Here is a 27,166-nt window from a genome sequence, read left to right as displayed (position 1 = left end):
TTGCGTGACTATTCCTCGGGATCCCTCCTTTATTTTGTTTAAACAAACTCTCCCAGCCTTACGGTAGCTTGCAAAGAGAAAAAAACAGCTTTTATGTAAAGATCTTTTTATTACAGGCAACATTCATCCATACAATACACAATACTGACATACAAGTGTAATCTCTCAAAATCATCATTGAAACAGCAAAGACGACCAAGAAACAGGATTTTTAACTACTTGATTTTCAAAAATTATGTTTTTCCTTGCAAGATCCTTTTTTTTTCCTTCAGTAAATTATATTGAAACATACAAATAGAGAAAAAAATACCCATTCAACATATACTGCAGTTAAATGGTTATTTTGCTTAAAATCTTTAATAAGAAAATCCTTTTTAGCAACCTACGTATAGATAAGTAGCAAACTTTGTTTTAAACAAATCCTCTCCATTAAAACATCTGAAGAATTTTCATCCATCATTTTCTTCGGAGCCCACAACACTCTTTTTAACACCGTAATACCTTGAAGTTTTTCAACGGAAGGACTGGTCCTGGGAGGCTTCCTAGACATTATAACCTCTCTCCCCCCTCCTATTTCCTAACTTTCTGTCCAACAGAAGGTGAATCAGCACGTAATACTTCAGATTCTTTTAATCACCCTTCTGTTCCATGAGAGCACAGACAGGTCTGCTCAATCCCCCTAAATCTACTATATTTTGCTGTCCAGGAGGAACAATATACGCCAATAAAAGCAGAAAATCTGCAGCTTTTCTGTCACATGCTTTTGATTATTGTCAAATTTTCTGGCTTATGCTTCCAGCTGGTAATATGTATGTGCCGTCTCAGTATTAGTTTAAATCTTTAAACAAAAAACTATATTTTCCAAAGTCATTATCACTGGGAGCAATCAAGTGGTCTTTCCTTGCTTTGCTGAGCTTCATTCTTAAAACTTGTCTTCGTTCTTCCCATTCATGGAGCTCGGCCTTTCCATGAGCAAATTTACAGTTGTTTCCTTCAGTACAAGTACCAGCCATATATCTGTTAAAACACATTTCAGATAGTGTTCTTATACAATTATCCTGACAGCTGCTGTAGCTACGTATTTCCTACTAACCCAGTTTTTCGCATCATAGAAATATTAATAAAGACAATTCACTAGAATTATACTTGCTTTTAAAATAAGACCATACAAACTCTGTACGGCATTTAGTAACACTTAACACCTATGAAAGCCAAGAATTGGCAAAAGACAATAATATTTGTCTGTTCTTCATGCTCCTACTTTACAGAGTTATTTTCGCTTGGCAACTTGAATCAAAGTATTTAATTAGTTACATACCTTAACATTTATACCTTAATACCTTAACATTTACTTCATTAAGAAATACTTTTGTTAAGAAGCCCAAATAATTAGTTTCCCTTCATACTTGTTTTCAAACTGCTCAAGTACAACACATCTAACTTACCCCTAACCCTAAGGTGGTGTTAGCAGTTTGTATTCACTTTCTACTGTATATATCCATACATTTAATATGTTATTTAAAATTCAGTAAAAAGGGCATATGAACTTCCATGCAGAGACTGCAAATAAAAAATAACCTGTGTTATATGTTGTGCAATCTCTCAATAGCACCACAGTATTCAAGATCTTTAACTTGATACTGAAAAAAGGCGGCAAATGAACCAACTGGAGTTTGTGTTCTGAACCTCCAACTCCAGGATGCAGAATCCAAAATTCTTAGTCAAGAGGATTCCAAAAGCAGAATGGACTTTCAACAGATCTACCAAAAATCTACCGCCGTCAGCTTAACAGAGTGCATTTAAGAGTTGAAGGAAACAGCAACATGATCAATGCTGAGGAAAACCAGCAGGTCTCAGAAGCTCCTGTCCACCTTTTCCTACTACAGTTCTTGTAACAAATTTGATTTTAATAACTTGGGCTTGATGCCAACAAATTTATACCTGCCTTAAAGCTCCAGTAACACTGTCCAGCTATGTGCTGTTCTTGTATTCCACAAGGAGCTGATACACAGGTGCTTCAGTAACCCTTTATAACAACACCCTCCTTTTTCAGACAAGCCTTCGTGCAGCTGCACTAAACCCGTGAACCTTTGTTAACATCACACGGGCTTTACTTCCACACTTTGGTTCCACAATTAGGCAGCTTGTCACTCCCTGGGTTCTAGTAGCACATGTTAAAATACTGGTAATTACTTCATTTCTTATTAGAAGACGCATGCAAAGGAAGACATCCTAGATGCATCAAAAAATAATTCCAGTAACAATTTACATTATGAACCGTCATTTTTCAGCATTATTATCATCTTTAAAGCTACGTACCTATCACAAATGATAAAATATCCAGTTGGAAAGCGATATTGCCAGCAATTTTGATCATCCTCCGTGTGGAAAACCTTCTCTTTATGCTTTTCAGAAGAAATGTGACCCTGCCATTGCTTCTCACTATTGCAGTTCTTCCCACACATCCAGCAATGAAAATCCACCTGTTTTACAGGGAGTTTGAAAACAAAGCATTGAGAAGTCAATAGTACAAACACAGAATGGCTCCTAACAACACATTTTGTATGTTTTCTTTGTGCTAGCCTGTAAATTTTTGTTTAGCTAATCGGGTATGTTATTGAAATGATCAACTGAAGTTTAGGAGCTTCAGAGCTGATTTCAGAGGATTCAGAACTGCATTAACAGTGTCAGTCATTAAAATTTCCATGTAGTGTAGCTACCTATAATCAAAAGGGAGCACCAATGGACTACAGGACAGCAGTGTCTATTATTGACTGACAAGGAAGAAAATAAATAGAATTAAGTGACTTACTGTTACTTCAGCATAGTCAGTTGGCATGTGAATTTGCTTCCCATTTTCTTTGTTTGTTTGAGCGGCTGCATCATCTCCTTTTTCTGTTTTTTGACTTTTTAGCCATATGTCATACAACTGCTCCAAGTCTTGAACTAATGAGAGCAGAAGCTAAAATAAGTAATTAGCAATTAAGGCAAGAGTCTGAGAATACTAGATAAATGACTGAGTTTGCAAGCATAATTCAGCCCTCAACTATTTTAAGAAAAAGGCAAGCCACCCTGTGGCAAGTTGCACAGCACAGACAGTAGCACAACATGAATCTCTGGCTACTTACCAAGACTCGTTTCAGGCTGTTTAGGTGAAGTAAGATATTGCATATTCATCAACAGGCACCCAAAGCACAGATGACAGCTGTGTTACTACATACTAATATCTGGATTTCTAGTAGGACTAGTATAAATATTGTGTGTGCTAAAATTTTTGTTACATTTAGACTGCTTTTTTGGAGAGAGTGCCACTACCTTTTATAGCATGTATTATTTTTTATTATTTTTCATTACTTCTCCCCAATAACTTCCTGATGGGAAAACAAATCAACAACAGACAGTAAACAGTCACAGTCAATACATGGGAGAGGGTCATTCTGCAAACAGCCCCCATATGTTGGCAAGAGAATCTTATGTGCTCACATGGCAACATGGAATATAAATATCAAACAATTTTGATGGATGTATCAACATACTACTTTAGAGACCTTCCCCCTAAATTGACTCCAACTATTTCATCATTATTTAGCTAATTTTATTTAGCACCAGTTTTGAATACCTGTTCTGGACTTACTCAAATAAAAAAAGTGCCTGCAAGGTTTCCTACAAAATGCAGTAAAAGAAAGATGATAAAAAAAAAAAAAAGTATTGAAAAGCAAGAAGGAAAAATAGATCAGTTAAATTCACAGCATGCCTTTAATATGTTTATTCTTCTACTTACTGCTATTCTCCTTCATATAGGTCCACATCTCTCTCTCCTCAGGACTGTGAGCAAATGAACAGTTTCCATCATACTGACACTTCTTGCCTGAAGCAATATGATTGCACAACTGGAACATGAATTTAAAAAAATACTCCTTATGAATATAAAATAGAATAGATGACAATAAAAAATGACTTTTAGTTTTGGTTTGTGCTCCCCCATCCCATCAGACATAAGTATTATATAAAAATGTCTATTAAAAAAGAATAACAACAAAGTTCTTGCAGATCATGAAAAATAAACTATTCGAAACAATTAACACAAATACTTTTTGCCTCTTATTACCAGACCGCAGATTTATTTAAACTATTTCTGCAATGCTTACTGTAAATATTAAGCATTTAACTACATTTGTATTCAAGTTAATCACTTAAGTGATTAACCTCCACTGATGACAAAGTACTTCAATAAAGTAGGAGCTCAGCCCTTTGCTGATGGTACTTCTACACAGCTCAGCCTTAGAAGGCTTCCACAGCCTCCATGGAATTGATGAAACCAGCCCAAGCACTAATCCCTTCCAGTTACCCACGTGTGTGTGTGTGTGTGCACGCGTGTATGTGTGTGTACACATGTATATATGTATATATGTTTAGGTACATACATCAAACTGCAGAGGCACTTGTTTCTTGGTGGGAAGAGGACGAATGGTCATCCACTTCTTCCGCTCATTAGACATCACTAGCACCACACGGCGATCTTTGGTCCACCTACATAGAAACGGATACATTCAACACAAGAAAATATTCCAACAAAAGATTTAGCTAAATATTACTATAATTTCTACCATAAATGGAAAAATATTCCCAGAAGAGAATTTAAATGGCTAAAAGACAAAGTTTTAATTCTTCTGTCTTACTTACGGGTGTCTTGCTTTTGCACTACAGTATTTTTTGTTTCTGTCTGGCTCATTAACTTGACCATTTCTCCAGCACTGGCCACAAACAAACTTCATCTTCAAATTGAGTGATCCATGTTTCATTTGGTTCCCAAGGATCTTAAGCCAAAAAATAACAACAATAAAACGTATTTTGTATCTGCAAAGAAATCCATACATAATCGTGAACTATCCCTGAAGAGTCACAACACATGCCTGGAAGCAGGTGTTACAATACCTGCCATCTTGTGGTAGTTTTGTTTGTAATCCCAAAAACTAGACCTTTCTTAAAGAACAAATTGTTATTTCACTTATTTCTAAATTAGGTAAATTTACCCAGAAGCTGTGACAACATGAGTATTGTGTATAACCTGAACAAGTATAAGAAAAAGTCTTACACTGAAAAGTCAGCTGGTGGCTGACTTTAAAGTGATATTTATGTTTTTATATTTCACATATAATCCGAATAAACAAAGGAAAAACAAAGGAATAGCTTAGAAGTAAAGCAGAGTAAGCCTATGATTAATGTACAGAAAGGTTAAAGTGACAGAGATCATTTGAAGAAATCATTACCAAGTAATTTCTGAAATAAGGTATATTATGCACAGACAGAAAAAGAATCACTCTAAAGTAGCTAGAGAATAAGCCACTTGGCAACATGAAAATACCTGTGATCCATGTGCATTTGCTTCCATGTTTTGCCAGTACTTCTTTGATTCCTGAACAATGGTGTCATGAGAAATACCTGCAAAGCAGTGGGGAAGAGTTCTTGAGCAATTATGGCTACTCTGAAGTTTCAGCCATGCTGGAGTGCTACTGAAGCTGCAAGGCCTTTTATGTATCACATATGCTATATTGTTACATACTATGCATGTGTACGTCTGTATAGAAATAAACATATTAAAACACATGCACTATGTATAAATATATATAAAAATACATGCTAAACTTAAGAACATTATGAGGTCTTCCAAATTAAAAATACTATACCCACCCATCATCTCATTAAAAAGCAAAACATAAAATAGCTTTTAAAATACAGGTTGCTCAAATAGTATGAATTGAAATCTTCTAAACTGAAATCTTCCTTTAAGTATTTACTTAATATACTACTCCTCTAATGCAGATTCCATCAGAAAGCCCACATTAATTTTGGACCACAGAAAAAACAACTTTCAGTGTGAAAAGGCCAGCCAACGAGGAGATGCTCAGTTGCCCATACCTTCTTTCAGAGAGCTAAAGAATCACTGTTAATTACTTCTTTTTTCAGAAGAGCCATCCTTAGCAAGGCCCCTATCTAACCTATACAATGCACTCACATGTGCTAACATTTACTGCTGCAAATCACACAAACACAGACTGTCCTTTATGTTTGCATTTGAGGGCTGGATGAAGCATGTTAGGTGTAAGGTGGCATCCCTCCACTTCCCACATCTGAGATCTTGAAGAGATGCCTCACTGAAAGAGCCTGGACTGAGCCTTAATTGAGTTTGGTAAGTGTGAGAGCAGCACACATACATCCTACAATAAAAATAAAAATAAAAAAATAAGAAAATAATAATAAAAAAGCTTTCTGTGGTCAAATTTGCTGGAGAACCCAACCCTTATTTTACACTAGAAATTATAGAAAAAGTGTTTGCTATCCTTAGCTTTGTAGGGGAAGCCAGAAGGAGTAACTCCTTTCCTTCCACACAGAGACCACTAAAGGTTCAGCCTTGAAGAGACAGAGGCGAAACCAGCCAAGAAACAGTCAACGCCTTCGATTTCCCTAGTCAAAGCTGTCACGGCCACATGACATCTGCATTAGCTACTGGCCTGTTCAACTGGCTACGCAGGAAGCAGGATTAACACGGAGCTGTTTCTGCAGTACAGATGTGAGCACAGGCCTGTGAGGCAAGCACGTGATACACGAAAGATTCCAGCCCATCACAGGCAACCAGTTCAGAGCAGAGCCGAGACACGGAAGCAGCAGCAGCAGGATTTGGGTGAAGAATAAGGGAATGAGTTACCACATACATACCAGTTTCATTTTGCATTATCCAGACATTAAGCTCTACCAGACTGTGAGCATAAAAGCATTTATCCTCTCGCAGGCAGCCATAATGCACCTCGTGTCTGCACAGGTCAAGCTGACACCGACTTTGAAACGGGCGGATCTTGGAATATTTCACCATAGTTTCCCGCAAGCTGTGGACAAGGCACCTGTTTCAAAGGATTCGATATTTTAAATATTCCTTAAAATAACCTTGTTCACGTTTTAAAAAACATGCAAAATAACCATTCCTCATCATAGATAACTCAAATATACTGGAGTAGCCACACCATATGTTCATATACAATTTACTCAAAATCAAACTGCATGTTCTCCAAAAGCAAGTATCATTGAAATATCTTTTCTAGTCCAAGTAAACAAACATCACAAATCAGTATTTTGTGAAATCTAGAAGTCTTGCTTCTGCAAAGCAATCTTTCTTTCCAGAGGCAAACCGTATCATGTCCCACTTCTAAGCATAAATCCTGCCCTAATTACAAACACAAGTATTCATTCTTTTGCAGATCATCATTAAAGACCAATTTAGCCTTATCACAACAACAGTCTTGCTCTTGAATCTGTGGTATTTCTTCAGTACAGGAAAGTGATAACACTTGAACAAAGCAATTAAAATGCTCTCATTAGATAAAAATCTAAGTTCCTGTCATGTAAAAACTGAAGTCCATTAAATCACTGAAATTTATTTAACATTATTAGCAATATTACGACTCTCTTGGCTCTCAAAGAATCATTAAAAGACCTTTCAGCACACTAATTTTCACCAACTATATTAACTGGCAATTAAATTAATTGGTTAGTCCAAGCCAATAAAGAAAAAGCAAAAGTCCAAAGCAAAATAAGCAAATCAGACTGAAGAAAGAGCACATTTAAGATATCAGGATCCTATATTTAATGCCACATCTGTAATTATACCAATGCAGCTCACCAGGTAGATAAGCTATTAATAAAGCGATAGTAAAGGCAGTGTGATTGAAGTAAAAGGATTAATGTTCCTATTCTTGAATACACCAATGAAGATGTAGTTCACTCTCGACTTAGTTATATGGGACAATCCTTGTCCAGTAACTTTGTCTTATCAGTACTGTCAAAAATGACCCAAAACCTTTGCTTTTGATTTGAAATTTAAACAGACATACTTGTTATCTTCGAAGTCATGCATAGCAGGGTGAGAACACGAAGATGAATTATCCTTATTCCTTTTGCTTATTATTCTGGGCTTATGATCAAAACATTTCTGGAATACAAAAAACAAGTAGTCATAGAGTATGTGTTTTATACATTTAAAAATAAAACTCATCTTTAAGATTCTAACAGAGACTTAAACTAGTCTCTAACCCTAAGGCTAGTCACGTTATAATCAAACGTGCACTTCAATATTTCACGCTAGTCACGAACCAAAGCATTTATTAGGCAATTTTATCATCTATTATGATTTTTACTGTAACAGTAGAATAAGGCAGCACCTCACAAAGAAACATAAATAATCCATGATGTTCTTGAAGAAGTCGGGACACAGTAAAATTAATCTTTCCGTTTCCTCCAAAAAGAGCTTCTCTGCTAAATGCTCCTTTGCGCTCCAGTGTCCAAACGTCTATCTCCTCTTGGCAATATGCAAACGTGCAGTGGCCTGGATAGCGGCACTCTTCGTCAGCAGCAACATCTACAATGATAATCATGAATTGGAAATTGCTTTCATACACTTTCTACTGGAAGTCTATCTCGATAAAACCTTTACAAACTCTATTTCAAACATTTTTAATAAAAGCCTCTTATAAACAAGAAAAGTGACCCGCACACTCCTCTGTAAAAATGCAAGCTATATTACTTTCAGCATAGGCACTGAATTTAGTGAACCATATAGGCATTACCTATATGACGCATACCTTTGCATATATAATATGGTCCCACATATTGTGTCTTTGTTGGTCTTGGACGTATTTTTTTCCATGATTTATCTTCAGAGTTCTTTATTCTGCCAATTAAAATATCCTTCTTACATTTATGCTCTAAGCTGGGATGGTAAGTGTAATCCAGTAATTTAGGACCTGAAACAATCACAAAAAGTCATCAGCATGTAAACCACAGCATACTCTTAACACCAACATATACACATGGGCAATGTGTATATGGCCATATAGAATATATAGACTTGCAACACCAAGTCTGAAGAGCCAAAGGTCTTTAACAACCAAGTTAAGCAGAATACAGAAAACTGAATACTTACAACAGGACCAGTTTTGAAAAGCAAATACGAAAAATCACTATTATTTCTTGCCTTTTTTTTTCCCTCTTTAAACTTTGCAAATACCTCTGCACAACAATGTTTTTTCAAATGGCAAAGCGTATGTTTTTCTTACATTATTTTAAGATGTAAACTGCCCTCATTTATAAGTCAATGCATATGAATAAATTTGAAGGTTCAGTAAATGACTCCCTTAGCCTTCAGCTTTTTTATATTACAACAGTTACTATGTCCAGGAAATAAAACATATTAGCTAAAAAAGTAAACACGTCAAAAAATATAAATGCCAGTCCCAGGACTCTGCAACTCTGTAAGCAAAAATGAACCTAGCTGTAAACTCTTCTTAGGTTGCTCCTATAGTGAAGATTACATTGCCACAAAAATGAAGAGTTTGTGGAGTGAGTTTGAGGATTATCGATACTCAGTGAGTTTTTCTACATAAGGACTTATGATCACAAGACTGTGACTCAGCCAAGAAGTCGATGCAACGGTACAGTTTCAGGAGGAGGTAGAAAAAGCGGGGACAAAGGCATTGAGAGATAGAAAGAAACTGAAGAAATAGATGCTTTGATACAAAAAGTCAAGATATGGACATGTTAAGTGATTCCACCAGTATTTTATAGCTCCTTTTTGTAGAACATGTCCTATGTTTTTTAAAACCTCACTTTATTGTTTTTTCTTGTAAAAAAATTAAAATAATTTAAAAGTTCACGAAACTACAATAGTCATCCCTTAAACGTGTCAAAAATATTTCGAAGTATCTGTTGTAGTGTATTACTGTAATTATATCAATGATAGGTGTAACTTGAAACACAATGCTTATTTTTATGATTAGTCTTGATAATAGCTATTGCCTCTAGAATACAGCTCTGTAATAACAGCAGCTCAGACCTAAAAGATTAGTTATATTAAACCCCCAAACAGGTTAAGATCCTCCAAGTCAACACAGTGGAGTTAATTATTACTAAGGTTTGGAAGCCTCGTGATTATGATTTAGAATTAGTTGGAAAGAACAATAAAACAGATGGGAGGTGAAGGTTACCAGGTACTTTGAACTGCAGTTCAATTCCCCAAGGCCAATCAGACTGGGTATTGCAAAATTTTTAGTCTTGAGCAAAGGAGTCATTCTTCACAGAACCCTGGGCGTTGGGAGGAAAGTGAATACAGAACATGAATGACCTTACACAGAAAACCTACAGGCTGGGGAAAGGATGTAGTGACTTGCAGTGGTTTTAGGAATCAAGAATCTATTAGGATAAGAAACAAAGACAGGAAGGAAGATGATAAAACAGTGGCTGAAACATTTTACTGGTTCCTTAATACAATCATACTGCATCTTTTAAGAACAAGTCAGAACTGAACACTATTTGTAAGCCAACAGTATTTTAAAGTTATGAACACTAATGTTTTAAGTGTATGTTATGAATTTTTATAAGGAACCCAAGTGAGTCACCAGAGCCCCTTACCTTTTTTGACGAAACATAGCTGGCAGGCCTGCCTCAGCTCGTGTGTGCCTTCTAGTGGGTTTCTTCCCATCGATGCTGAAGATACAGGTATATTAGCAGTTGCACTGCTAAAAACATTTGAGAAGTCATTTCTAGTTTGACCTGCAATTCCCACGTAATTTTCGGACCCAAATAAGCTACTAGGGCCATTCATCTGTTGGAAGAAAGCATATTTTCTTTGATCTAGCAATCTTATTTTAATTTCTCTACAACTAGTACTTGTTTACTGAAGTCTGTCCTCAAAGCATAAGCAAGACTATGCATACATACCTTCCAACAAACTTAACTACCTATCTGAAAAGAGGGCATGAGATTTTTACGAAAGCCTCCTACTCTTAGGTGTAACCTGGGGCCCTTGCTCTGAAGCCGGCCCACGAGCCTGAGATTCTTCCTGCCACCCTTCCCCACAAAATCACCAGCCAGCAGGTCTGCAGAAATCCACTGCACAGCACAGAGCAGGGGGATTCACAGGCAGGAGGCCGCCTCAGCTCAACTCCTGTACTAAGACAGGCCTCAGGATTCCTCACACTTGAACACAAATCACAAGAGAGATCCCATCTTGTCAGTGTTTGACCATTTTAAGCTTCCACAGTATTTTACAGTAAGTTCCCCAGAATGGAAAAGTGGCTGCAACAGTGGTCAGGGTTTGCCGATCTAAACAACCTTTGAAAAATTGTAAAAACAGTAAATTGTTTCATTTTTCCCTGAGTTCAGTCACTGTTGCTGTGAGCTACTGTACAGCAGTTCCCATGCCAAAAACCATATTTTAAAGTGCCACCTTAAAGCAAATAAATAAAATTTCTGCCATAACAATTCAGATCTACTTTAAGCCATCAAGCAATTAAAGATTTATCAATGTGAAAGAAAACATGAAAAATACTTACAAACAAAGTGGAATTATTGCTATTAAGTGTTGGTGTAGCATCTCTAGAAACTGAATTTGAGAGATCTAAAGGAATAAAAAAAATATATTATTTCACTTCCCCAAAACATTTTATTTCAAGACTTTTTTTTTTAATCCTTCCTTAGATGTAAAAGCCACAAAGGTTTGCTTTTCTGACAAACAGCAAAGACATCACTTGCTATGTTTGTTTTTGTTTTTAAATCTGAAAGCACCTTGTACACATCTAAGCTGAAAAATTACTAGGTAATCTTCAGTATAATCATCTGATTAACATCATCAGTAGCTTCCCAGACATACGCTGAAGCTACATAAAAGAGCAGTGCGGTACAAAAACTGTAGCTAAATAAGCAATACCTAATCTTCAAGAGATAGGAGATGAAAGAGGGTTAAGAGTGTTCTTTTATTATGTCATAGACTTCATTGATGATTAAAATCCATCTTTTCCAGTTCACTGCCTACTTCTGGTTATTTCATATATTATCTGATTTTAATACACAATCATAATCCCTAAAGTATGCAATACTGGTATCCATCAGGGCAGGCAATTATAACCCCTTTGGAATTCCCTTTTGTAATTCTTGTTCATTGCTAAGTTATCACATATGGTTTAAACTGTCAGAGTATTTTTGTTTTTAAAAAGGCCATGAAGCTAACGTGTTTCCTTGTTTATACTTTTTAACTTTAAACTACTAACTTGCACAAAAAAAACACAAAGTAAACCCCGTAGAAGATGCCTCATAATTGCTTATGCAGACCCCAAGTAAACCGCTGTATTTTAAGTCCTTGTTTATAACTAACACTGATTACCAATAGTCTCAAAAATATAAAACAAATTCTACGTAAATGTTAAATTTTACCGAGGGGTGAAAACTCATTTGTTAAAGAAAAGTCAGCTGGTTGATTCACAATTCTCTCTCAAAATATAAGATTGAATATGTTTGATTCAAGATTCATTTCTTACCTCTTTTCGGATCACTAATTAAAAAGGTGCTTAATGAGGAACAAAAATTTTCCAGTGAAGAAGCCAAAGGCTGTGAAAAGATTTCTGAAAGAGAAGGTGAGGGCACAAATCCTCCACCAACTGGCAAGGTTCCCAACAAAGGGGCAGAGAAAGGGACGCTGGCGGCTACGCCTCCCGCGGGAATAGGCCCTCTGGCTCCTGTAGTTTGCTGAAGAGAGACGAAAAAAGAAAAGTTCACATACAGGAGGAAAAAAAAAAAAAAAAAAAAAAAAAACGCCCTAATAATTTGTAATAATCTAGTTGTAATAAACTAGCTCTCAGTAGGGCTCTTTTTTGTAATGCTTTTATAAACTTATTGCAAAATAGTAAAATGGTATACTATCTATAACTACAGCAATCAAACCTCAATATCATAATCCTGCAAGGACTCACCCAAAAATCAACTACTTCAGAAGTTCCATTAGCTTAATAACAGATTTACATTTTTTTCTGATTCAAATCACCAGAACTGACTTTTCAATATTAAATACACAAGCCCATAGGAAAGACTAGGAAGAATCAGAAACCTAAAGGAATTCCACTAAATGAAGATTAATGAATATTTCAAATTGTAATACAGTAAAAAAATATATAGTTTTAGAATAAGTACTTAGATAAGCGTGTAGTTATAGGCCAATTCACCTTTCTTTCCAAAGAAAGTAACATATCCCTCTGAACATTTTTCTTAAGGACACAACCAAGCAGGGGAGTTTTGGTTCCTCCTCCCTGCCACCCCGAGAAGCTCCTGCCCAGTTGAGAGGTTGACTAAATCAGTCTGCACAGAGCTGGGGGCAACGTCGCACTCCCCCGGTCCCCACATCAGCAGTCTCAGCTCTCAGTTTCCACACTGCGTTCCATTGCAACCTGTCTAGGAAGACTGGGTGTCCTAGTGGCTTTCACTATGGCAAACCTCCTAGGTTCACTTAAATTTTTTTTTTTCCACATTTCTGAAATACATATCGTAAAACAGAGCATATGCGCTCCTAATTTTAAATTTTAAGCACTCTGGATTTAAAGATAACACATAAGACAAAACAAGTTCTCAGATCAACCTTATTTACAACTACATCCACAGGAGTTAAAACCACAATGAAGTGGAGAATTACATCTGCCAGCTTCATTTAACAGTGCGATGGTAAGGTGAGAGCTGAACAGCAGGGCCATTGCAGGGAGTCAGTTGCCTTTTTAATAAGCTCAGCCCTCTGCTCAGCAGTCAGGCTCTCATTTTGACCAGCAGCTGACAAACTCAAAATACTTCATATTCTCTTTTAACTCTGAAATGAGAAATTTCAAATACTTCAAGTGCCTCAGTACTCTACTAAAAGATACTCCATTAGGATCTTCTAGAAATCAGACTCCTGGCAGTCAGACTAATAATGCTCTTCTACTGGTTATGGAGGCCACAGAGCTGGGCAAAGCTCACGCTGCAGAGGCACCGGTGCGCGAGGACGGTGGCAGTACCTGCAGCCCCCGGCTCCGGGCCCGTGCTCAGCTCTGTCACGGCCACCACCTGCGGCCTCCCAGAGGCTTTATCTGCACTGCACAAGTACGGACTGGCTCAGGCTTCAAATGTCTGCTTCACTTCTCACAGTTATTTCTCTTTCTGGCAGTTGAAGCCTTCCCCCAGCAACCTCGCTCAGGTTTTCCAACACATAAACCCAGCATCATTGCCCTTGGAGGTACATGGGGTCCCAATACCTTTACAGCCACATTTACGAGCATCTGTGCCTGCCAGCGCTGAGGGCCACATCCAAATACAGCTCAGTGAATTTTGGACAGATAACCCACACTTCACTCCTAGTATTTATAAAAATACAAGATATCGTAAAAAAAAGAACAGTCTTATAAGAAGGAAAACAAAAAATATTACCATTACACTTTCATCTGGGTCAGGCACAGAATCAAGCAATTCATCAAGTTCTTCCCCAATAATTATATCTCCATCTCCACAATCTAAGCATGCTTCTGGCAGAGAGAAAGAAACATTTCCTCCATTTGCCAATACTGCAGAAGGCAAAGAAACCTTCTCCACTTGAAGAGGCATTACAGAAGATAGGGATGGTACAGGTACTGGTGCCAAATCTTTAGATACTTCAGAAGCAAAATTGGAGGATGAAGCAGCAGCAGCAATCATCTCTTGCTTCTGTTCAGATAAATCTGAAACAGGTAAGATGAGAAGGTCTAGAATTTTTATTCAAAGACGTAAAAAAAACTCCCGTAATTTTTAACCTGATTATGGGGGTTGGGGTAAGGGGAGATGAAGATACAGGAAAGATGGTTAAGCAAAACAAAATTAAATGTTTTCAGCTTTCATTAACCTCAGAACTTGTATGTGCATACAGATGCGCTGTTTATATACTGCTCAAACAAAAAAGACAGAAAAAAAGCTACAGACTATGTTTTCCTAAATCTTTGCCATATTTGCCCCTCCTTATTTTTTCCAGGAGAACACCGTGAGACTATCTTAACACTAGTGGCATTTGTGATCATATCAAGTTAAGATACCCAACAGAGATCAGTTCAGCCACTTTCATTTGTGCTTTCAGGCATTTTGTCACAGATCTTTCAAACATGATGAATTTTCTTACAACGAAAACTTGTAACAAATGCAACTAGAGACACATGGTATATCTAGCTTCCCAGTGTTAATGCTGTAATCCAACCAGACTCACCTAACTCTATATCTTCTACAGAAGAATTCTGCAAATGAGAAAAAATATCTCTCAGTACTTTGAACAAGAGTGATTAAAGATTCCCAAATATATACATTTACATATGAAGCAAAAGTCTTCAAAATTAGGGCTTATATAATTGGAAGTTAAAAAGTCCAATAAAATTTAAAACTCAAATATTTTGCTAAATATTGGAGTGTTTGGATCAATCAAGAGGAATGAGGCTGATACTTCACGTAATGAAAAAAAGTCTAAATAGTAGTTTAAGTTTTCTACTCCCAGATTTACTCATTCTGGCCAGTTATCCATTTATAGCTAAACTGCAGATATTCCTATAGGAAAAGTCTATGAAATAACAATGAAGAAGAACTCATAATTAATTCTTCTTAAACACATTACAAATAGCAAGATAAATGCAAATTCAGCTGCTATTAAAGGTCAAAGTTGGACAAAAGAATAAATAAAAGGTACTTTATCCCAACACCCTTCACTTAGATTACTGTAATTAAATATAGACATGCCTGTTAACTACAGCCTTGCCTCAAAATATTAAAAGCGAATATATTCATTGCATTAATGTTTTAGCTAATGTTTATTCTACAGAGATATCTTAAATTATAACCTGTGATAAATACACAGCAAAACTGAACACAAAGACTGGCAGAACCCCAAAGTCATCCAAAATAATATTTCAAATAAAATATTAATTGTACCATTTTCTTTTAATTCACTGAGAAGTTATGAAACAATTATTTGCTGTAATTTAAAGGTAGCTTGAACTAGGAACACGTAAAAACCTTACCTTAGCTGATATATCATTAGAAATCGGGCCTGAAGAAGGTGGCTGCAACAAAAACATACCCTTATTAAGTTCAAAATTGATATCAGGGGACAGAAAGTTTTTCCAAAATTTCAACATCTTACCTTTGCTCTTACATATGCTTTCCTTATTTTTAATCCTAGTTTTTGAGCAAGTTCTTGAGTAAGCTTAATCACACTTTCATCCTAAAAAAAAAAAAAAAAAACACTTAAAATTTGATAATTTAAATGCACCTAGTCAACGGCATCCATTTTATATTCTGCAAGATCCCTATTATATAGAATGTCTCATAACACATTTTTATTCTTGCATGCATAGAAAAGACTGCAAACTAACTGAGGAAAATAGAGACACTACCTTCAAGCAAACTCTCTCTTGTGTTTGCAATGAGAAAAACACACCAGGAAACAGATAAGATCCTTCTCTTCCAATTACTCAAAGCAAAAATAGTGTAAAAATTTTCTAATACTGGAGAAGTTCTAAGCATCTTATGTGAGGAAAGTTACATACTATATATTTTTAAAGTACTTTTACAATTTGGGAGCCACATTTCTTACTGGCATTTCAGCTGATAACATTGCTGAGTATAGGAACCCTGTATTTTGGCAGGAATTGCATCATACAACTAGAGAACCTGAGTTAAACACTGGTGATAGTGCACTCTTTCCTAGTAAGAATAGTCACCTCTTTACATTATTGTAAAGTTTAGTTTTCAAACCATGTCCCATAAGTAGTGAAAGAAATATTTATAAAACTTAAATAAAGGCACAGAAGCCTTAGGCCAAAGCATTCAGATCTGGAGGTATTAATTCAGTCTCCTAAGTCCAAATGTAGGCATTCAGATAAACTCTGGAAATACAATGAAACCTTTTCTCAGTTTGGCTAGTCATTTCACTAGAATTTGGATGTAGGAAACGAGGAAAGAAAAAAAAATGGTATTCTGTCTTGTTGTGATTCTATTTTGAGCAGGTCTTATAAGGATAACTATGAGCATTTTAGTTCAAACCCTTTCTGAAGGGAATCTCCTAACCATCCTTACTCACTACATTCTGATTTGCATTTTATAATGCAATTTTTTATATACTGCAAATTCCACATTGTAAAGTGGAATTTCTCATTTCTCTTGTTGAAAGCTGGTGCCAAAAACAAATCTTGGAGGCTTTAATCCCTGCTATCAGTCTTCATCACTTTCACAACAAACATCAACGCTTGGCAGAATGTTTTACTGCGTAAGAAAACAAGTCTTTCATGATACCTGAGGTGACTATATATTTTCTGTATTAATTATTTTAAAACAATCAATATATATATAGTTAACTTACTTGGGGCACAGCAAGGGAACATTTTGCTACAGCATCATATGCCTTTTTATACCTTCCCAACTCATTCAAAGCTTTAGCTTTCCGATAGAGAGCTCTGAAATTGTTTTCATTCAGCCTTAATGCTATTTCACAGTCTTCTAGAACCTTTTCATGCAAACCCTATAAGGGGAAGAGAGGAAATAGTTTGTGAGAACTATCTTTGAAACAGAATTCGAACTGTATTAGACGAAGGTATTAAAACACCACACAGCATTCACCAAGGCCACTGTAGACTGCATATATGAATTCTGCTAAGTCACCAATTTACCCAACTGAAAAGAGGTTGGGCTATCATCCATCCATCAGCATCAGGTAATAAAAAAGATGAAGACAGTTCAGTTATTTCACAAGAACCACCTTTGCTAACAGAGAAAGTGGCAGATTCTGATGCCATCAGCAGTATAAATGTAAAGACTAAAATACTGTTCTGTTCACTTCCAAATCTAGTATGACTCTTATATTAATATGATTATTCTAATATTAGCAACTAAAGATATCTAGATGACTGTACTTCTAACAAGAATTAAAGCATCTGTCAAAGAGATGATGTGAAACAGGCCAATTCTCAAACCAAAACCAAGAACTCCTTACTCGCTATAAAATTATGTGCCTTTATACTCTGTTAATGCACTCACCTTGAGAAGTCAGAATTTAAAAAGAAGCTTACCATATTTGAGTAACATGCTATCCTGTTTACATGCAGCTTCTCTAGGACATCGTCAGAAACATGGATTTCTTCAGAATTTGCATAATCTGCTATGTTTATAGCTTCTGTATAGTGACTCAGTGATCCCCTCCAATCACCTTCTCGATATACATCATTTCCTTCATTAAAGAGATTTCTAACAAGCTCTCGTATAAATAACTGGAATAAAGAGAAGAAACACTCATGAACAGCAATATTTGCTGCAAATTTTCTACACTTGCCAATGTATTTAAACAGCAAATTTATACAGAACCAAAATAAAATGCAAAACTTGTATCTACATTTTTCTTCTGATAGTATTCTGCCAAAATATCATTCTCCTGTATTTTTCTTCTGGAAGTTCTCTAAGAAAAATTCTGATATTCAATATATGGATATAAAAGACATGTTGTAGTACTGATAGAAGAATAATTTTGAATATGTAATTAAGAAAAAGATATGTGTGTTTGTTGCATGCTTTTAGCAAAGAGCAGCCACAGCAAAGGGCAAATCACAAGTACAGAAAAGCTGCTTTTGCAGCAAAAAGCATTAAACTAAAGCATGAAAGATTACATTCTAATCTAATGTTATCAAACATAATGAAACAATCTACTATTTGGATGAAAGAGTTTGTAATTATTGGCTAAAAAAAAAAAAAAAAAAAAAAAAAAAAAAAAAAAAAAACCCTCTAAAACAATCATCCTTAGAGAACCAAAAGAAGATGTTACACAGATCTCTGTGACTGAGGTCCTTGTGAGCGGAATGCTCAAGTTTCTGTATTCATCAATAAGGGGGTTTCTCCACAGTTTGGCTGAAGAGCAGGACAAAGGGAGGGGAGACTGAGTGGAGCCATGAGCCCAGTGGGACAAAAAGAGCCATCTGCAACGAGATGGGGGCCTTTACAAAGGAGGGAAATAGGGCAATTGCCCCACATTCTTCAGCAAGGGGGACAAAGGAGTTGCTGAGCTCAGGTGAGAGCAGATGGCGGGAGGCCGGAGTTCGGTGTAGGCGGCCGGGAAGGCTGTAACTTCTGAGTACCTTGGCCAATGGGGAAAAGGAGAGGGCGTCCCTCGGTCGGGAAATTAGGATAAAAGGGGGGCTGCGTCCCCCAGCAATTTGAGAGACCCCACAGGGATATGCCCGGTGGACTCTCCCTTTATTCGAATAAAGTTTTAGGACTCCTCTGTCTCCTTTTGGACATTCAGTTCTTGACAGCGAGATTTTCCGCACACTTGCTATCTCACTTCTTCAATGTTACACTGAACTTCACTTAGAACAGCACGTGGTTTTTACTCAATGCATACTAAAATTCAGCCTTAGCACCAGTAAAGTTAATGTGCTGCTATATAAGCAACTTCTGAGCACTGAGTATATGAACATCCATATCACATTCATCCAGTTCCTGGATTCCGACACTGTAAATTATTTTTTACTCCCTAACAATTACTTAAACAATGATTAAAAACAACCAAGCAGAATATAACAAGATAGTTCAATTTAAAAAACCTTCTGGAAATGCAAAGGTAACTTCATTACCTCATATTGTTCCTGTGTCCCTGGATAGGGCAAAGTAGACCTATGGGGGGGAAAAAAAAAAAATCCCATGGTACACATTGCTCAAGAGATAACCACCCTGGAGAATGCCGGTTCATACACGACAGTTTCACTAAATCCGTGAATATTATCTGCAGTCTGCACCAAACAAGACAAGAGTTCTCTGGGATAGTTTTCATTAAACAGCAGTATGTTTTCCTAATGCAAATGATGCATTTTGATTTAAAGTTATATAACCAGTTTTAACACTATTGTACAAGATACTAAAATTTTCAAGTTTGGATTTAAAGCCTGTGTTGCTTGTTTAAAATATTTTCTTTCCCCACTGTGCAGAAACAACTTATCTATGAGAACTGCAGTCTTTCTGAAAGTATTAGGAAATGATAGATTATCTGTCAAAAGAACATATAAATTTTAATTAAGTCATTATCAATGACACTAGAAGGGACTTAGAAGACTTCTTTCCTATGACACAGCACAGAACTAATGTTTGGTTTTTTTTTTTCCCCTTACCCTTCAGGAAGGAAGATAGGAATCCCTCCTCTTCAGGTCTTCTGAGAATCTGTTTCTAAACAGTTTCCTTTAAATGTCTTTTCTTTCTTTCTTTCCTTTTTTTTTCTCTCCTCTTAGAAGAGTTTGTCTTAAACAAGCAGTGACTTAACATGAAGTTTCATGATCAGCTTAAGCTATCCAAGACCTCTGGATTTAGCACTGATCCAAGTAAAAAAAACTTTTAAGTTTTTTTTTTTTTAATTCATCAAATTTTAGCTCCAGAGAGTGGAGACGTTTACGTAGCAGCGAGCAAACCCACTCCATTTAGCAGCCACGCATTTTCAGATGTAGCTGAAGGAAGATTTTCATGCTATCAAAATTATATAGACAAAAGTCCTGCACGATATTAAAAGAACTTTCCCAGAGCCATCCATCTCATATACATATATGTATAAACATTAAAGAGTAAGAATACAAACTCATACTCTATAAACTGCAGTCCTTTCTTAATGTCCTGTTGTCTAATGCTTCTCTCTTCTGACACATTGGACATGTTATCCTGAACATTCACTTTCTGGAGATGCAGAGATGATACTGAAATAAAGGAAAAAAAAGGCTCAATATGTAATAGATTGCCTTTGTGTCAGAAGGATCAAGTCTCACAGCAAGACCAAGTACATCATACAGACATTAAAGTACACTACAGCTTTAGCAAACACACTGAAGAAATTTCAGTCAAGGATTAAAGTTTCATCAATAATACGGGTTTTTATCTCTCCCTCACCAGTGCGTGGAGTTAAATAATATTTTGCCAGAAAACTTCCCTTCCAATTTCTACTTTATCGCTGCCTTTCTGATTGATTACTCCAGATGATGCAGAGTCACGTTAGGAAAACTGAACCTTTAACCTAATTGTACATTGCCAACTTGTCATTTACATCTGACTCAAAACAGTCCACATCAGTTACTGATTCTCTTCATGTCTCATGTAATGGACTTACAACTATTCAAGTTAAGCAGTCTGAAATTTAAATAACAGGTATAACCTTAAATGCCAGCTGAAGTATGATTGCAAGGTCACACATAGTTGTGTCTGATTGCAATATACAAAAGCAACTTATTTTATAAAAAGAGTCGGCAGGAAAAACTTTTATCCTGGAGGAGAGGAAAAACAAACAAACAAACAAAAACTTCTAATTTGAGGAAATTAATGTGGAAAAGAAAATATTGTGTGTAAAGATTTATAGCTAGGAAAAAAAAAACTAACAAAAAACAGCTTGCATGCAGTACATTTTTGTCAGCTGGAAAAAAACCAAAGGAGTCAGCTGAAACCAAAAGAGAAGGAGGAAAAAAAAAAAAAAAAAGAGTATTTTTGAATAAAGTACAATTTCATACCAGAACAAACAAACAAAAACCACACAGAGAAACTCTTGAAGTCCCGCCTGGGAACAGAAACGTGTTTTCTCAGGATGATTTGGAACATGGAAACCACTGGAGAGCTCTCAGCTCTACGAATGCTGAAGGCCCTTGCGGAGGCAGGAGGCTACACCATGCCAAGGCCTTACGAGGCGCCACCATCACAACACACAAACCCAAAACGAGCCTAAGAGCCCAATGACTTCCCCTGATGCCAGCAGCAAGGTAAGGGGTGCGAGGTCCCCGCTTCGCCTCGCGTTTCATCGTGAGCTTCGATGCCAACCAGCCAAGAGTCAGACCCCACAGGGAACTCTTCCTAGTGGCCAGAGCAGTTCACTGACACGAGTTGTTCAGGTGTGGCCTGCTTAGTATACAAATATATTCAGTCTCTTTTTCCAATAAAGGAAATAACCATGAAAATCTTTTGTAACTGTGTTTTTCTTATTATTTTATACTTCAGATTTTCTCCCAGAAATTATCGATCCCTACTCTGAATAACAACAGCTTATCTGTAAAAAAATAGGAATACAAATGCCAAGAGGAAATTTATTCTCTACAAAATCAAGAAAAGTATTTAAAGTGTATTTTGGACCACTAAATTAACACTGGCAATATCCCATCAACACAAATGTTTTGCCTATGTCAAGAGCTGGATAATTATTAAGGTTGGCTTTAGTTGGCCCATTTCGTGCAACTCCAGTGTTCCACACCAATGACTTGCAAAGACATTAAGAAAGTCCTTTGGAGCAACAGCTGTATCTGTTTATCACTTTCAACATAAATATCAAGGAATAAATCATATATTGACACTTGAGGACACTTCTCCATAACAATAAAGGCAGAGGAACTCTTACAAGTCGGCACCACAGGTAAAAGGACGGCAGGCGAGCAGGGGCCATGTGCACGTGGTTTATTCCTACTTTTTTATCTGCACCCCCAAGATGTTCGGGCAAAAATATATTTCTTTAATGAATTTTCACAGCTGAGTATATTGCTCAACACTGCCTCAATTGTGATCAATTTCACTGCAGATGCATTAAAACTGTCTCAGATGTTAACCATAAAAGCATTTCTTTCATCCAAATTATTCTTACAACCTCTCACGCAACCGGAAACTCATTTGCTTCAATTATAAACAGTTACACAAGGCAAATAGTAAGGGTATCTTGACTCTTACTGTCATCTACTTTCCAAGTCAGAAAATTACCTATTTATCAACATTTCTTCCTCTCTATCTACAAACAGGATGAAAAACAAAACAAAGCAAAACCATACATACAAAAATTCACTCTGTTGCTTATAACTCACTTAATATCAAAAAAGAAGAGCCAATATTGTCACTTTATTCTTTGTATGATTCACCGAGAAAGACAGCTAAAGGAAAGGGAGGAAAGGGAGGAATTGCATGGGACACGAAGGGAGCAGACGAGCCCCCCGCCGACGCCGCTCCCCACGGACCCCGCTCCTGCACGAGCCCTGCATTTCTGCAGCTCCTGCTGCAAACGCCAGCACTGCAAGCTCCACTTAAGAAAGTTAGCAAACCAAACAAGTCAGAGAACAATTTATATTGGTTATTTTATCACAGGTTTTAACTCACCCTACGGAGCATCAGGAATTACACGGCCAGGCAACAAACATTGTAGAGACCCAGCCATATAAATAGGAGATAAGGAGGAAAACAGGCGTGTGCCAGCACCCGTGCAGGCAAAACCTCCTAGGAAAAGCCCACTCCATGTGCCTCTTCCTTCTCAGACAGGGCACGACAATTTTCTTGTTTTCCATATTTTATCACCTCTGATGTGTTCAAGGTAAGTTTTAAAGGACATTCCAAATAAGTTAGGACATGTCTGTGGTAACACTTTAGGCACAAAAGCTTTTAACACAACAAGTGCTAGAGCAGCTTGCAAAGCAAAATTGATCTTTGGAACAAAAGCCAAGTGATTTCACATAGCCTGTTCGACCAGAGCAGGGAGAACTTTCTGCAGAACATGGACGATTCAGTTTATCTGCAGACACGACCCTGGCCTTGGATATTCTGAAAAGGAAGGGCTGACAACTGTGGACAGTGTCACTTTCCCTTCTAAACCCGAAGTCTGGCAATCGCCACTGTTTTGGCCTGACGTGGCATTTCTCAAAGATGCCCAAGGCACCAAACACACAAGCCTTGTGGGCAAAGACACGCGGTTCACCCCGCCAGGAACTTGCCCCACTGCAAATTCAGCCAGGAAGATTTGGGAACTAGGAGAGATTAATTCCCTCTCTTATGGCAAACATCTGTCCAGCCAATTTACTTAGATACAAATGAAGAAAAGAGGAAAAAACATGTACACTTCACGGGCACCAGAGCTACTCCTGCAGGGAACTGAGGACCTTTGGCTGCCTCAGCTGTTCCTTGCTGACAGCGACTACTCCCAATATTACAAATATTCCCAACAGCCATTAAAAACCTTCACCTTCAAGCCCAACCACTGCCCACACTTCTCCACAAAGCTAAAAAGTAAAACATGAACACTGCATAGATATGTTTTTAAGATGGCATATCCTCTTGCCATACATCACCAAATTGAGTGAATTCTACAGGAATCAAATTAGATCTTTGTACAGCAAAAATGCCATTGAAAAATTTTATCATAATAAAATCATGCAGATCATGGATAGGACTGTTGCAGATCATGAGCAGTATCAATGGCAGTACAAGCTGCTTTACAAGGCCTGGTTCAGGTGCAGACCTGATGAGAACCGCTCTGCGCTACCACACCTCATTACGTATTACGGTATCGACTTTCTGCTCTTCTTCACGGCACTGGCAGAAGATAATATATAGCAGAGCAAGAAACTCAAAACATTGGACAAACACAGCCAAAATTAATCCATCATTTATACCTTCATATTTCAAAACAGTGATTAGCAAAATCAGAAACTGTGAAACCAGGACTCTGTAAAATGAAAGCATGAACAGTTCAGCAGTTTTTCTGTATAGAAAACTGCTTTCTGGAGCAGGAAATCTGCACACAGTTTAGCTCCCTGAATGAAGGAGATCCTGCAAATTGAAGGGGGAAGACTGAAACACAGTGCTAGAACCAAGGGCAGCACCACAGCCCCTTCTCCCCAGGGATGCCTATGTCTACGCCTCTGTCACTGCGTCCTGTGGCTGCTGGCAGAGCGAACTCGGGCCCCTGGCTCTGAGGGGCTCAACAACTTCCACCTCCAGGGCACAGGGAAGCAGCCCTACCTCAGGCGAGGCAGGGGCACCGCGCGCCCCCAGCTACCCGCTCTGCTCAGCCACGTGTCCTGGAGCGACACCTCCGCGCAGCTCCAGCGCCAGCCACGCCAGGGCCCAGCTGGGCATCAGGTGTCTGTCCACTCGGCCGAGGAAAATCCAACAGAGGAGACCTCTCAAAGCAGTTGTGCTGTTCATCTGCGACCTGACAAGGAATAACCACGTAGAACTGCAACACAAATCAAAACATGCTTTACAGGAACTGCTCAACAGACTTAGGCTGGAATCAAGCTGAGGAAATGAGAACAGGAATCTTAATGCCCAGGAGCATTAAGGTTGGCCTATTTGCTCCTGCCTGCTTTTCCATTGATGTTCTTCAGTATCTCCCCTATCTTTTAACAGTTCCTATCAACAGTCACAGCACTGTTTCAGTAACACAGTTTGGGGAGTTTAAAAGACAGAAAATAGCAAAAATAAGACTTTCGGAGAAAAAAAAATAAATAAATAAACACTACACTGAGCCTTTCCATACTGGACTTTAAAAGGAGTAGTTGCAACGTAAATCATGAAAGCTTGTTAGCTGTTTTGCTCTTACCCATGCAACATTTACGATTAAAGAGTTCTTGCTCTATCGTAAGAAATAAGCATTATTTTAACCATAGCTGCAGTTATCGAGGCACAAATGCCTAGAGTCATCATTTGCAAAAAGCACTCTACACTTAACGACTTAAAGGACACACATAAAGCTGGCACGTTTCTGGAATGTTATGCTCACAGTTACAAAAGCTTTTTAAAAACCTCTTCCTCAAACACCAGAGCCACAAACAACTTCACGTGCAGGGCTGCACAGCACCGAGCTGTTACATAAGGGAATTCAGACATGTCACGCGCAGGGGAGAGGAGGGAACACACATTTCGGTGGCTGTGAGGACGTTCCCCTCCTAGTTGAACGTTTGTGGTTACAATCGCAGGGCTCTGTCACGCCAAACACGAGGGAATTCCACAGCACGGCCGTGAACAACTCTCTATTGACAGAAATAAAGACTGAAACCAACCTCAGTGTTGTGAAACACCCAAAAATAACAAATAAAGCAGAATATATAGTAACGGTTTTACACTAACTCAGCCTACATTATTTACTAGCAGGACTTTGCCACAGCTCCTCCCGCTCTCCCCTTCCCACAGCACAACGACACATTGTTCAAAGTTTATTTTCTGCTTTCACATCTTTCCTCTAATTTTCAACCAACAGGGAAGCCGAGAGCACAAGAGAGCTCTGTAAAGTCACTCCACAGCGCCGGGAAGCCAAGGAGCCGGGCTCCGTTTATGGCTCCCTCACCCATACAGAGCGCATCCAAAACGTGAAGAGACAGAAGAGCACCCTGGAAACAAACCAGGTTTGGTGACACAAAACAAACCGCGTAAATTACAAAGCCCACCCTCAATCAAGGGCGACCCGGGCTCGGGGCCGGCCCGTTACTCGGGCAAGAGCCGGGAAGGCGCCGCCGGGGCCGTCCGCGGCGGCGGGAGGGGCGGGACTCACGGACCCTCCCGGCGCGGCCCCCCGCTCCGCGCCCGCGTAACGGCCGCGCCTCGAGTCCCGCCTCCCTGCAGGGGCGGGGCGGGCGGCACCCGCGCAACGGCCTCCCGGGCCGCCTTTGTCGGCGCCAACGGCCCCGAGAGCCCTCGCGGCGGGCGGGCACGGCTGCGGCCTGGCCCCGGGAGCGGCGCCGCTGCACGGGGCGGGAGGCACGCGGACGTGGCCTCAACGTGGCCCCTACCTGCTGCTCGGCCCCGCGGGAGCGCGGCGCGGGGAAGGCGGGGCCGGCGGGACAGGCCGGGCCAAGACGGGCCGGGCGCGCGGCGGCAGCGACAGCGGCGGCGGCGGCGACAACGGCGGTACCTCCCCCGCCGCCCCGCCCCGCCCGGGCCGCCCCGCCCCGCCGCGCGCGCCCCCTGCTGCCCGGAGGCTGCGCGCAGCCCCACGCCATTGGCCGCCGCGGCAGGAGGCCGCGCTCTCCCATTGGCTGGACGCTTTTGCTTGGGGAAAGTCCCACTTCTGATTGGTGACGATTGCTCAATGCTGGCTGATGATTGGCGGGCCGCCTACCCGCTCTCTTTGTTATTGGCCAGCGGGTTCAGACCCTCCCTAGGCCCTGACGAGCGGCGCTGAGTGCGTCTGTTAGCGGGCCCAGCCCTCCCGCCCCAGCCGCGGTGACGTTTAGGCCTCTGAGTGGTCCCCGCATCAAGGTCCGCCCTCCTCGCCTCAGGGGAGGCCGCGATCCCAGTGACGTCACCCCCGGCTCTCCGCTCTGCGCATGCTCCGCTCGCCCCGCCGCCTCCCTCCCGCTCGTGCCCTCCCGCCGCGGCGGGGCGACCCTGAGGCGGCGGCCGGCGCTCGTGGCCGCCTGTGGCGCGTTGCTCATCCGCGTCCTCTTCCTGCCGGTTACGGGAGCGCTGCCTGTCCCGGTGCTTCTGGGGCGGCCGGGAGGATGGGCCGCGTCCGCCTGCTCTGTAGAAACAGCCTGTGGGGAGCGCGGCCGCG

At 39.3% G+C, this 27,166-nt stretch overlaps 1 protein-coding gene across 2 annotated transcripts; it reads right to left on the bottom strand.

Annotated features, from left to right (window-relative positions):
* Positions 1-89: 89 nt before the first annotated feature.
* ZC3H7A (zinc finger CCCH-type containing 7A) lies at positions 90-26,438 on the bottom strand. Of its 2 annotated transcripts, XM_088524586.1 has the most exons (23): positions 26,403-26,438; positions 20,471-20,579; positions 19,476-19,515; positions 17,922-18,119; positions 17,216-17,374; positions 15,998-16,078; positions 15,876-15,917; positions 15,074-15,101; positions 14,272-14,558; positions 12,363-12,570; positions 11,382-11,446; positions 10,459-10,651; positions 8,634-8,795; positions 8,214-8,410; positions 7,887-7,984; positions 6,718-6,899; positions 5,366-5,442; positions 4,684-4,817; positions 4,425-4,530; positions 3,782-3,890; positions 2,813-2,946; positions 2,320-2,483; positions 90-1,017 (listed from the first exon to the last, which is right to left on the bottom strand). In XM_088524586.1, exons 2-23 carry the CDS (start codon positions 20,536-20,538, stop codon positions 828-830), a joined length of 2,922 nt encoding a protein of 973 aa, XP_088380712.1. In that variant the 5' UTR covers positions 20,539-20,579; positions 26,403-26,438; the 3' UTR covers positions 90-827. The 2 variants fall into 2 exon arrangements, 1 of the variants encoding a protein (XP_088380712.1); XR_015913359.1 differs by lacking the exon at positions 90-1,017 and having other exon boundaries at positions 2,415-2,483; positions 2,813-2,962.
* Positions 26,439-27,166: the final 728 nt, after the last annotated feature.

Source organism: Tinamus guttatus, unplaced genomic scaffold, assembly GCF_059628265.1.
Source record: "Tinamus guttatus ecotype Peru unplaced genomic scaffold, ASM5962826v1 Tinamus_guttatus_pri_ptg000212l, whole genome shotgun sequence".
Classification (NCBI taxonomy): Eukaryota; Metazoa; Chordata; class Aves; order Tinamiformes; family Tinamidae; genus Tinamus; species Tinamus guttatus.
The sequence above is the reverse complement of the archived record's forward strand: the minus strand, read 5'-3'. Positions and strand labels throughout refer to the sequence as shown.

What these genes read in the sequence shown, in the direction of transcription:
- ZC3H7A (XM_088524586.1), bottom strand. Translation starts at nt 20,538, where the DNA reads ATGTCCAATGTGTCAGAAGAGAGAAGCATTAGACAACAGGACATTAAG. An exon ending in CATGACTTCGAAGATAACAA is followed by an intron (nt 6,900 to 7,886) that starts GTATGTCTGTTT and finishes CCTTTGAAACAG; the next exon opens with GTGCCTTGTCCACAGCTTGC. An exon ending in TATTTTATCATTTGTGATAG is followed by an intron (nt 1,018 to 2,319) that starts GTACGTAGCTTT and finishes GTGTTTTAACAG; the next exon opens with ATATATGGCTGGTACTTGTA.